General features: G+C 34.8%; 1 protein-coding gene across 2 annotated transcripts in view; it reads left to right on the top strand.

Annotated features, from left to right (window-relative positions):
* Positions 1-13,041, top strand: part of BBS7 (Bardet-Biedl syndrome 7) — a 44,965-nt gene that overhangs the window by 11,111 nt on the left and 20,813 nt on the right. For both annotated transcript variants that reach the window (XM_059169128.1, XM_059169119.1), the window contains exons 5-12: positions 107-293; positions 2,285-2,357; positions 2,785-2,901; positions 4,506-4,636; positions 6,123-6,207; positions 7,134-7,236; positions 8,854-9,046; positions 10,617-10,691. In XM_059169128.1, coding sequence (XP_059025111.1) covers positions 107-293; positions 2,285-2,357; positions 2,785-2,901; positions 4,506-4,636; positions 6,123-6,207; positions 7,134-7,236; positions 8,854-9,046; positions 10,617-10,691 — 964 coding nt within the window. The remainder of the gene's footprint in view (positions 1-106; positions 294-2,284; positions 2,358-2,784; positions 2,902-4,505; positions 4,637-6,122; positions 6,208-7,133; positions 7,237-8,853; positions 9,047-10,616; positions 10,692-13,041) is intronic.

Below are 13,041 nucleotides of genomic sequence, written 5' to 3' on the forward strand. Positions count from 1 at the left end.
ATTTTCATAACAAAAGAATTCCTATGCTTATTTTTTTTAAATAGAAAATAGAGTTTCCTATACTTATTTTTTAAAATATGGATATTTTTAATTTTAATGTTCTCAGGCATATATCTGGCTCAGACCTCTTTCTCAGTGCAAGTTACATCTATAACCATTATTGTGATTGCAAAGACCAACATTATTACCTTTCTGGGGACAAAATTAATGATGTCATCTGCCTTCCAGTGGAAAGATTACCTCGTATCACACCGGTATTGGCCTGCCAGGACAGAGTGCTCAGAGTTTTACAGGTTTCTGTTATTTACATTTTTATGGTTTTTTGTAATTTATATAAATGAGTATTGCTGAAAAATGTGTCCTTGAGATAACTTACTTATTACTACCACTTTAAATGTCCTAGGTAAAATTATATCTGGAAAAAAAATGCTTTTTAATTGGTAAGCTGATGTTTTTTAACTTGAGGCAAATGTATTGAGATCTTTGGCAAGTTTTTAGAGAGGCATATATGGGAAAAGGATGCTTTTCTGCCCCCATGCATAATTTCTGAGCTAGTTCAGTCTGAATGGGATGGCTTTGCTACAAAGAACCCCTTCTAGCTTTTTTTTTCTTCTTTCTTCCTCCATTACTCTTCTCTCCTCCAAAAATCAAATTAACGGAGGAAACTGGGTTGTGGGGAGGGTGTTAGGTTTTAATAAAGAAGGGATTGTGTCAGGGTTGATCAGGGTTGTGTCATTTGTTTACTCCACGTTTATGACTGTATGTGAAACAGAATAAGCACTCAGTAAATATTTGTTGGATAAGTAAATGAATGATAGGAAAATCATTTTATTGTCCTTATATTTATATTAAAAACTATGAGTGGTTAAAACAATTACATAAGGTATTGTTATTAGTAATAAGAGTTACAACTATGTCCATCTCAAAAGTGGCTTTCAGTAAGATACAAATATATATACACACCAGAATCCATAAAACAAAGTTTAAATGCAACTAACCTAGAACAGGTGGATTGCTTGGATTAGAAAGTTAGACTGATAGTACACAAAACATTTGGCCGTTTATTCTGCGGCATCACTGGCTTTCTCACTCTTTGGAATTTCATAGCCAGGTGTCTATTTCTTGATATCAGTCTTTTTATAGAAGGAAAAATCCATTAGTTCTATGAGGTTTTATTATTTTTTTCTGTGGGGAAAAAAAAGGTAATGTTCAAGGTTCATTCTAGGGGCATGAATGATTAATTTTTTCCATAGCCTGTGCTTCCAAATATGAGTTGTTTGAATAAGGTTTTAAAAGAATCTGGCTAGTATTCAATTAGAAATTGGTCTGGCTGATTTGAGGATTCTGCTTTGTTTAACAAGAAGAGATCCATGAGCTTATTGTAAAAATACAAAAATAACTAAGGATTTGTGGGAAGTTAAAACTTGAAGCCTTTGCTCTACCCTTCACATATTTCTACTCCCCTTTGACTCCCCATTTGTAAGCAATCCATTGCCCCAGAGGTAGCCCTTTTAAAAATTTTTTGGTGTATTTTTTTGTGTTTATACACTTGACACCTGTGAATTTCAAATATAATTTTAAAATAAAAGATAAGGCATATGACATTTATATGTTCTATATATAATTTTTAAAGAAAAATGTTATTCCATATTTACTATAATTTTGTGGGGGGTTTTGTTGAATGATTTAATCATATTTTTTCCATGTGAGTATAAGTACTTCTACCTCATTCTTTAATAGCTTCACAAATACTGTGTACTAAGTGAAAATGTTCCAAATGGCAAAATTTTTAAAAGGACAAATAAGTGGACATGTTTTGTTTTCTTATCTAAGTAACAGGTCATTTGTCCTCTTACTAGAGTAGGTTTTGGAAATACCCAAAAGAAAAGCTAACATTCTCCTTAAGAAGTAATGTTGGGTTTGTTTAAATGTTTGAATGTGCTCTAAGTTAAACTGGAAAAAAGAAACATCTTGTTCCTGGAAACCTTAGATAGAAAAATTTACTAGCATCAGTCAAGTTTTTGGGCGAAGTATTTAAAATGAAAAGGATTTGAAGTGTAGACTATCTTGTATATTTTTTCTTGATCTTTACGTTTTTAATGTATTTTAAAATGAGTTAACATAGACAAAATTGCTAACAAAGGCAAGTTAATAATCACAGCATAACTTTCTCTGGCAGTTTTATTCTAGAGTTCTTTATAGGACTACTGATGTTATCTGTAAGTACCTGTATTATTTTAAATTTGCATTCTGTTTCAGTTCTGAAATGCTTGTTCTCCTTCAGGGATCGGATGTGATGTATGAAACTGAAGTGCCTGGCCCACCTACCGTTTTAGCACTACACAATGGAAATGGCGGTAATCACAGTCAAATAAGGGAGTGCATTATGTTAATTAAGTCTAGATACTTCAGGTTGAATCATTTAACTATATATTAAGTGAAAATGGGAAATTGTAAAAAGAACATGAACTGGAATTGAGACAGTTATCTTCAGATGACTTGCCAGTAACTAACAGTAATGAACTAGTAAACTTTAATTTTTAGTTTCCTCATCTTAAAATTAGATGATGAGGAAGGGTTTTATCTCTTTTTGGGGGGGGGGTTATCTCTTTGATGTGTAAAATTCTATGACTATATAACCAACCTCCCAAAGTAAGTGTTCTTTTTATATTTTTTAAATGAGATTTTCATGTGAAAGTCAGTGTATCTGAAAAAAATTGCAGTTTTAAAGAGATATTATGAGTCATGGGGTAAATATAATATGTTGACTTTCATTATAACTAGGTGACTCTGGAGAAGACCTTTTGTTTGGAACATCAGATGGAAAACTTGGGCTTATTCAGATCACTACCTCCAAACCAGTACACAAGTGGGAAATTCGAAATGAGAAAAAGCGGGGAGGTATGTGTTTGATATAGTTTAGTTCTGAAATTTCAGTGATTATTAAATATCCTAAATTATATAGTTCATTCTATTTTATTTATTCATAGTACATAGTAGACTTAACATATCACAGAGCCACCTTACTATTTGTTTATTTAGCAGGTCTGTCATACTTGGGCATAATTATTAATTAAGAAATGCTAATAGTAATTTAGGATAGACAGGGTTTTATGGCCTAGTGTCCATCCATAACATCATTCTCTGCTCAAATCCATTATTCACTGTTTGGTGTAGAAAATTAATTTGAATTTGAGAGTATTTGATAGGAGGCAAGGAAAAAGTCCAATGGGTCAGGAAATATTTCTGTTTTCTAAAGAATTGTTACCTTTCTGAGGGAATTTATATCTGACTTAGAAGGTAGTGAGATGGCTATTTATAGGTGTAGTAATCCTATTCATATATTCATTTATTCCTTCAACAACTACTTGTTAGGAGAGACAGAGAATAAACAAGCAAATAAGTGAGATAGCTTAATTTAGTAACCTGAAAGAAATGTCACAGGGTGATGTATTGGTGATGGGAGAAAGGAGAAAGACTATATTTAGACTGGGTGGTAATGGAAGATAGCTTATAGAAGACAAAATTTGAGCTGAGATCTGATTGATAAGAAAAGGAGTTAGTAGTGTAAAAACTTGGGGGAAAATTGTGCTCTAGAAGAAGGAAAAAGCCAGGACTTGAGGCAGAGGTATACTTGATTCATTTGAGGACCAGAGGGAAGACCATGCATTAGCATGGCAAGAAAAGTAGTCAGGGAATTAGCATAGATCCAAATCATGTAGGTCCTTGTGGGCCTTGGAAAAGGATCTGGATTTTAATCTAAGTGCAGTGAGACACCTTTGGAGAATTGTAAGTAGGAGTATGACATGATCTACCAAAACAAAACACACCCTCCCCACCCAAGGAGAATGAATTTGGCGGGGAAGCAGGTCAAAATTGGAAGCATGGAGATCCATTAAGGAGTCATTGTTTTGGTTGTTCTAATTTATTGTACTCTAGGCTAGAGATATAAGTGGCCTGGGCTAAGCTAATGGTAGTTGGAAAGGAGACAATTTCAGTATGTGTTTTGAAGATTGGGCTGGTAAGATTTGCTAAGAGATTTGATCTGGGCAGTGAGAAAAAGAGAGGAAGAGACATAGCCTAGAATTTTGGCCTGAGGAACTGGGTGATACCTTATTGAGATGAGAGATTGGAGAAGGAGCATTGAGGGGATCTGATAAATGGGCATAAAGAGTTTTTGCTGGGGCATGAAAAGTTAGAGATGCAAATGTATGTCTCAAAGAAAATGTTGAATAGAGATTTGGATATATGAGTCTGGAGCTCTGGGGAGAAGCCAGAGCTGGGGATATAAACTTATGAGCCATTTCTATTTAGATTATATTTAAAGTCTTAGAAATGGATGAATACAGATGGAAAAGAGGACACCTGATTATGCAGCAAGGTTTTTGTTGTTTTTTTCCCTATTCTGATTTGGTGTATACATTTTTTTCATTCTTTACTTTTATATACTTGACTATAAAGTTAGTTTTATTAATAACTTGTCACCTCTGTCCTCTTTTTTGAAGGGATTTTGTGTGTTGACAGCTTTGACATTGTGGGTGATGGGGTTAAAGACTTACTTGTTGGGAGAGATGATGGAATGGTGGAAGTGTACAGTTTTGACAATGCAAATGAGCCTGTTCTACGATTTGATCAGGTCAGTTCATTTAAAAAAAGACTATATATGCTTACACATCAAAAATTATAGAGATGACAATGATGATTTGGGTTTTTTTAAATCAAATATATTAAAATCTTGTGTTTGGCTTAGAATATTGCACCTTTGGTGTTATCAAACTCTCTAGACCACTCTTGTGTTTGAATAATAGACTATTGAATAATGAATAATGAGTTACTTCCAGCTGAATAATGAATTATTGCTTCTTTGGTTTCTAAGCATTGTATATTTGAAGTATGAAATATTTTGCCTTAGTTTCTATAATGCATAGTAGATTACAGGAGTAACATTTATATGTTTGGGTAACATAACATTTATATGTTTGAGACTGTGTTGTCTCAAAATAATATTTTAGGATAAACTCCTGTTGTTAAGACAATATCAAAATACCTTTAAGCAGAGAGAAAAGTTGCAATTTCACTTCTAGCCTCCCAAAAGTTTACTATATGAGAAGAATTACTAGTTAAGAGTAATTCTAGTTCACAAATTTTAAATGTAGTTCAGCTTGTTTAGCCCAAGGTACAGAGTTACATGGAGAGTCATTCTGTTGTAAACGGAATCTTTCATTTTTGTGAAGTGGTATTCTCTAGTCCATGGTTTCCCATCCTGCCTCTGGCAGGATTCATTGAGGCTGTTTTGAAAACAACAAAAAAACCCACAATTCAGTATCAATTAACTTTTCTTTGTCTAATTTCTCTACTGGTTCTACCTCTCAGCTTTAACTGCAGATCAGCAAATACAGATGTTTTGATGTATAGAGGAAGTATATTACATAGATAATATGGGGATAAAAATTCTCTAAAGGTATCATATAGGCTATCATCTTTATTCATTAAAAAAACGATTTGGGAGATGGTGTATGGAATTCAGATAATAGACTAAACACATTGGGAGTTTTGCTTATGTAGTTTAAAAACAAAACAAAACAAAATAAAACTTCTTTCTTGGGGTGCCTGAGTGGCACAGTTGGTTTAGTGTCCGACTCTTGGTTTCTTCTCTGGTCATGATCTCAGGGTTATGGAATTAAGCCCCACCCCAGGCTCTGGGCTCAGGGAGAGTCTACTTAAGTTTCTCTCTCCTCTCATTCTGCCCTTCTTACCCCATGCTCATATGCTTGTGCACATGCTGTCCCTCTCTCTTTCTCTAAAATAAATAAATCTTTAAAGACAAAAATCAAAAAACTTCTTTATATAAATAAATGATTTTGCTCATTGGGTGACTGATGAGGCTAAGTACAGCACACAAATATATGAGTCATTTTCAATCTTCTTTCCCCAAATTTAAAAGCACTGGAATTTTCTGCCATTTGTGCAGAATTTTGCCTTCCAGTTTCATTGTTTCCACATGCTAAGTGTTCAATAAACATATGTTGAATGTCTGGAAATGGGAAAGTAAGTTTTATGGATTATTTTAATATGTGAACTTTTAGTTACTAATTAAGTACTTGATCTTAAATTTATTTTAGATGTTGTCTGAAAGTGTTACATCTATCCAGGGTGGTTGTATAGGGAAAGATGGCTATGATGAAATCGTGGTATCTACATATTCAGGTATGGTAAATAGTAATAAGTAAACAAAGAATCAAATGAGAAAAAACTTAAATTGCATAAATTAGTTTTGATGACTACTTTTTTTAAAAAGTGCTATTAGTGAATCTTACCTATATCATTAAACCTTTATTGATTAAAAAATGAGGGAAAAGGAGTGGGTGTATTGATTTATAAAACAGTTAATATTTGAATAATACTTGTTAGGATATTTAGCATGCTCTAGTAGTGAGTTGGGGAGACCAACCATGAGAGACTGTGGACTCTGAGAAACAAACTGAGGGTTTGGGGAGGGGTAGGAGGTAGGTGAACCTTGTGGTGGGTATTATGGAGGGCACATATTGCATGGAGCACTGAGTGTGGTGCATAAATAATGAATTCTGGAACACTGAAAAGAAATAAAAATAATAATAAAAAAGAAAATTAAATGATATTCTTTGATTTAAAAAGAAATATTGACTGAAATTTAGTTTGTTTTGTTATTGCTTACATTTCTTATAAAAATTTCCTTGCTTTTGAGTTGGTCATATTTGCATTCTCAAAATAGCCAATGTCAGAGCTTTTTTTACTTTCCATGAAAATGATTTTTGAAAGACTGTTTTAATTCATCAAGTATTTACTAGAATGTGTTGACTTATTCCATACTTGAAAACTAAAACTATAAGAAGTGAAAGATTTCCTTAGTGATATAATTATAGTGTTTCAGGCAAAATAAGAGTATCACAAAATGCTGACATAATTTCAGTATGGTTTGAATTTTTTCCAGCTTGATTTCTTTCTTTTGTTTTGTTTTGTTTTGTTTTTTGAAGGAGGCTAAGTCCTAGGACTAAATGATGTTGCTGTTAGTGAGCAAAGGGGCATGTATACTTGGGCTTTCTTTTAATACTAGCAGCACTTAATGGTCCATGATTGTAATTTCATCTCTACAGGCTGGGTTACAGGTCTGACCACAGAGCCTATACATAAAGAAAGTGGACCAGGAGAAGAACTAAAAATTAATCAGGAGATGCAGAATAAAATTTTTTCTTTAAGGTAATTTTGGATTTTTTTGTTTGCTTTTTTTTTTTTTTTTTTTTTCATTTCATGAAGTGTATAGTTTTTTCTTATTACTGATAGAAGCAGAATATTTTATTGGAAGAAAATATATCCTTTAATTCATTTGTCACCTTCTTAAAGGAAAACTTATCAGTTTGAGAAAATTAGCAGTAAGTGCTAATTAGTATTTCAAAGTTAGAAATATACTTTTATATACTTTATCCTATATTAACTTTTTCTTAGATCAAAAAGTGTATTTTTTCACTTATTTAGTTATAGATAGTTGTAGTATTTGGTTTTCTTCATAGGCATTAGAAGGAAACCATCACAGACTGCTGTATTCCTCATTAATAGTAATATTTACTGCTCGTATGGACACTCCTGAATCTGTAACTTTGGCTTATCAGTTTTCTTACTGGAAATGAGTAATACCGATTCCTTTAGATGCAAGGATTGCTTCTATGGTCTATTTAGTTTGCCAAGTCCTGTGAAAAGGGACACTGGACTCAAGTAAAATTCCTTTCTATAACAAAGAAGTGGGAGTTGCTAAAACTTTTAATGACTATTCTCCCTACTTCAACCCTTGCCAACCTCTTGGGTCAGTAATGGCCAATCTTTGTTTGGTGGCATTTGAGGGCTACACGGGTTTTTAAGGCAGCAAAATGCCAAAAGTACTAATTCACTAAAGCCACACAAGTTTATACCATAAGCCAGTTTATAGCAAAGCCACCTAGAGAGCAAGCTCTTTCAACCAAGATAGAAACCTAATAGAATTAATGTCTACTATCTCACATCCTCCATATAATTCCGTACATTTATAACCCAGTCTGTATCTCCTGATGCCAGTGAATATGAGTTGAGAAACTTATGTCTGTTTTGTTTATTCAGCAGCTGCAACACAGGTACATATGAAGCATTCAATAAATACTTCTTAGACAAATGAGTCTTTTCCTTTGTTTATTGCACAAATTTCCTCCAAGCTTTTCCCAGACTTTTCCCCCTAAGTTGGGGCTGGTTAAACCTCTTGTTGTTCCTTAGTTACTATTTGCTTCATTTGCGTATGGCTTTTCCCTTTAACTGAAGTTAACTCTAAGCAATGAAGCTATGCCTGAACAGTTCAGTCTAAGCAAAATCCTCTTCAACAGTTGATAGAACTTCAGCTGTACCCCTGGCTCATGATCATCCTGTGGTCCCCAAAATGTGAATACTCTGCAGCCTCCTTTTGTCTGTCTCGCCTAATTCTGATTGAAAAGTACATATTTACTGGTTTTACACATTTTGTTTCTTCAAATTAAATGTTTTTCAGCTCCAGTACAGTTTCTCTTCTGATTAGTATTATATGTAACTGTGACTAGATTTGTGTGTTAGAATTGGTTATTTGCAACCTGCTTTGATACTTAAAACTATGAGTTTTGATTTTTAGATTAGAGATAAATAATGTGGAATTCTTTTTGGTCAGTCATAGAAACAAAATTTTGTTCCTATTAGTGTCATAATTCTAGTTCATCAATAAAAATCCATTTTGCAGAAGTTAGTCTCAAATTCTTGTAATCATTCTAAGGACTGCAAATGTGTATACTTCTAGGTGACAGAGTTTTATATATTTTCCTCTAGGAGTGAGCTGGAACATCTGCAGTATAAGGTACTACAGGAAAGAGAGAAGTATCAACAGTCTTCTCAATCAAGCACAGCAAAATCAGCAGTACCTTCATTTAGTGTAAATGATAAGTTTACATTAAATAAAGATGATGCCAGCTACAGTCTCATCCTAGAGGTACAGACAGCAATAGATAATGTCTTAATACAGGTAAGCAAAATGTCTAATTTATTTGTTTTGTGATTGGATCTATTTTGCAGACCAGTCATATGCATTAATTATTACTGGACACTTAATTTTAGACAGTAATTTTAAGTATTTATGTTTAAAAAATTTTTTTTTAAGATTTGAGAGAGAGCAAGCATGAATGGGAGGAGGGGCAGGCAGAGGGGGAGGAAGAAGCAGATTCCCTACTGAGCAGGGATCCCGACCCTGGGCTCCATTCCAGGAGTGAGGGGATCATGCCCTGAGCTCAAGGCAGACGCTTAACCAACTGAGCCACCTAGGTGCCCCTTTAAGTGTTTATCTTTTAAATATTGCATTTAGTTTAGATAATTTTAAAGGCTTATCTTAATCTTCAATTAGCTAATCAATTGCTCTAGATTACCTAAATTACATCTTTATTTTTTATTTATCCTGTAAGTATTAAAACAAAAGACTGATGGACTTAAGTTTCAGGAAACACGAGAAAGGAATGTTGAAGGTTTTGTTCTTCTCTTAAAGGTTGACCTTTAAGAGAATTTTAAGAGATTTGACAGAAAACTACAGTATTTAATGCCATTATTAGAATCTTTTTTTAAGCTCCAGATTCTAAAATGGTAGTTTACAGTACAGTTTGCTCATTAGCTACCAGTTTCTAGGTAGGTCAGTAGACAAAGTTGATAATGACAAAGGGTGAAATTTAGGGATAATAATATACAACTCCATTCAACCATATATTTAATTAGTTTTTTTTTTAAATTATATGATATTCAGGGAGTGGAAAAAGATGATAATAGGATGGATGGAAAACAAGTGAAAGTTGGAAAACCTGTCAGATAATGAGAAAAGAATAAAGATGAGGAAGAAGATAAGGTTTAAAAAGATGTGGAGGAGAGATCAGATTATTAATTAAAAAGTAAAGGCTGATATCTGTCTTAAGTAATGCTAGCTTAAGAGCTGCATTAAACAACTCTAGAAGAGCATCATTTACATAGAACTGAGTGCAATAGCTCTGTCCTAGAAACTGCCTCTCCAGAGGAGATCAAAAACAGGTGAAAATAAAATTGATAAAAATGATCTGATATAATCAGAATGGCCATATTAGGAAGATTATCCTTTAAGGGGGGTGGTGAGAGATGAATAGTCTGTGATCTCTGATAAAATTAGAAGAAAAAATAAGTCATTGTGAGATAATGTTTATTCTTTATAATAATTATTTTCTAGAAGTACATATTATCAAATATAAATTAGGAAATTCATTTGCTCAAATTTAAAGATGACCATGAACTAGAACTAAAGAGAACCCTTAGAGAAAATGTTTTGTTGGGCACCTGGATGGTTCGGTAGTTAGGCATCTGCCTTCAGCTCAGGTCATGATCCCAGGGTCCTCGGATTGAGTTCCACATCTGCCTCCTTGCTCAGCAGGGAACTTGCCTCTCCCTCTGCCCCTCACCCAGCTCTCGTGTGCGTGCATGCTCTCTCTCTCTCTCAAATAAATAAAATCTTTAAGAGAAAATGTTTTGTGAAAATTTTTAGTTTTCCATCTGAACCATTTTTTTTTTTTTAATATTGACTGTAGAGTGATGTTCCAATAGACTTACTTGATGTGGATAAAAATTCTGCTGTTGTCAGCTTTAGCAGCTGTGATTCTGAGGTGAGTGAAAAGTATAAAGAATTTTTCAGATACTTTCATTTCTATTATGCCATTTTGAATAAAGTCTGTAAATGCTGATAGGGTTTGATGTTTCTTCTTCAGTCTTTTTCATAACCGTTCCCTCAAAATCTGCTTCTGCTCTTTTTCCTTGTTTTCGGATAATCCAGAAAACTGGTGTGTTCTAGATTCCTTCCTTTCTCTCATCTGTTAAATCCAGTCAGTCACTAGTTTCTTCCAGTTCTATCTCCTTGGCTCTTATATCTCTACTCTGCTTCATTTCTACTTCTTTTTCAATTTTTTAATTTTATTTTTACTTTCATATGAGATTTTAGGGGCACCTGGGTGGCTCAGTGGGTTAAAGCCTCTGCCTTCAGCTCAGGTCATGATTCCAGGGTCCTGGGATCGAGCCCCATATCGGGCTCTCTGCTCAGCAGGGAGCCTGCTTCCTCCTCTCTCTCTCTTCCTGCCTCTCAGCCTACTTGTGCTCTCTTTCCATCAAATGAATAAATAAAAAAATTAAAAAAAAAAAAGATTTCATGAGAGAGACAGAGCATAAGCCTAGGGGAGGGATAGAGGGAAAGCAGACTCCTTGCTGAGCAGAGAGCCCAACAATGCAGGGCTCCATCCCAAGACCCCGAGATCATGACCTGAGCCAAAGGCAGACTCTTAACGGAATGAGTTCCCAGACGCCCCTTCATTTCCACTTCTGTTAACTTTCTAGGCCCTTATTATGTTTGCTTGAACTACTCATCTACCAGTTTTTCTGCCTCCAGTATTGCCTCTCACCTCTAGGCTCTGCTGTACACTGCCACCAGAGAGGTCTTCATAAAGTATAAGAATCTGTGTCATTTCTTCTCTCAAAACCTTTTTAAAAATCTCTTATTTCCTGCGACATGTAAGTCTAGATTTCTCACTGTGGCATAACAACTTTCTATGAGTCAGCTCTTGATTATATCTCTTGCTTATCTCTTACCAGCTGCTACCTTCCCTCCCATGCATATTATTTCTGCCAAACTGAAGTTCTTAAAATTTCTTGAAAATGCTGTATAGTTTCACACATCCTACATTTGAACATGGTCTGTTCCTTCTCCCCATTCTTTTTCACCTTTTCTGGGCTGGTTGAATCTTGCTTAACCTTTATGGAGTAGACATTTGTTGAGTACTTACCATGTGCAAAGTACCTTGGATGAGATTGTGTCGGAGTTTTTGGATATGCTTACTCTGTCACTTCTTTTTGCTTAGTACTAGCTGACTAGCATTCTCAGATCTAAGTGTGGCTCCTCCCATCCAAGTACTAACCAGGCCCGACCCTGCTTAGCTTCCGCGATCAGAGGAGATTGGGCGCGTTCAGGGTGGTATGGCCGTAGACCTAAGTGTGGCTCCTAAAGAGAAGTCAGGGTAAAGAAAAAGTCTGGAGTAGTTGTATTGAAGAAGGCAAACCTGAGCAAGAAATGGTGACTGGAGTTGACATGTAGTTATACACACAAAAAAGGGAGGAATAAAAAGAGTAGATGCAGAACAAAGCTGATAGCTATATTAGGGAATAGTTTTTAATATAATTTTACAGAAAAAAATTTTTTTTTTTTAAAGATTTTATTTATTTATTTGACAGAGAGAGATCACAATTAGGCAGAGAGGCAGGCAGAGAGAGAGAGGAGGAAGCAGGCTCCCTGCTGAGCAGAGAGCCCAATGTGGGACTCGATCCCAGGACCCTGAGATCATGACCTGAGCCGAAGGCAGCGGCTTAACCCACTGAGCCACCCAGGCGCCCCAGAAAAATTTTTTGATAAGAGATTTTACAAGTTGTATTTTATAATATGTATCATATTTGTCATCCCTGTTTAAGAATAAAACATAAGAGATTGGGCCTACATTTTTATTTTCATTTAAAAAATCAAGTTGATCTTAGGGCACCTGGGTGGCTCAATCGGTTGGGCGTCTGCCTTCAGCTCAGGTTATGATCTCAGGTCCTGGGATTAAGCCCCACATCGGGCTCCCTGCTGAGCAATGAGCCTGCTTCTTCCTCTCGCTCCTCCTCTGTGCTCTCTCTCTCTCTTTCTCTCTCCCTCTCAAATAAAGAAAATCTTTTAAAAAAAGATCTTGATCTTAAAATTTTAATTTCCTAGTTGCTGTAAAAGATTAACTTATTTTATTACCACACTGCAGGATTCTTCAAAATGAGTATTTTATACTAATTTAAAACCTATTTTCTCTAATGATGGCTTTTAAAAAAACCTTGTTATGGAGGTTCAAGTATATACAGAAGTAGAGACAGTAGTGTAATAACCTCCATGTACTCATCATTAACTTCAACAAATGACCAATCTTGTTTTATGCTGTTCTCCCTCTC

This window comes from Mustela lutreola, chromosome 1 (genome assembly GCF_030435805.1).
Source record: "Mustela lutreola isolate mMusLut2 chromosome 1, mMusLut2.pri, whole genome shotgun sequence".
Taxonomy (NCBI): Eukaryota; Metazoa; Chordata; class Mammalia; order Carnivora; family Mustelidae; genus Mustela; species Mustela lutreola.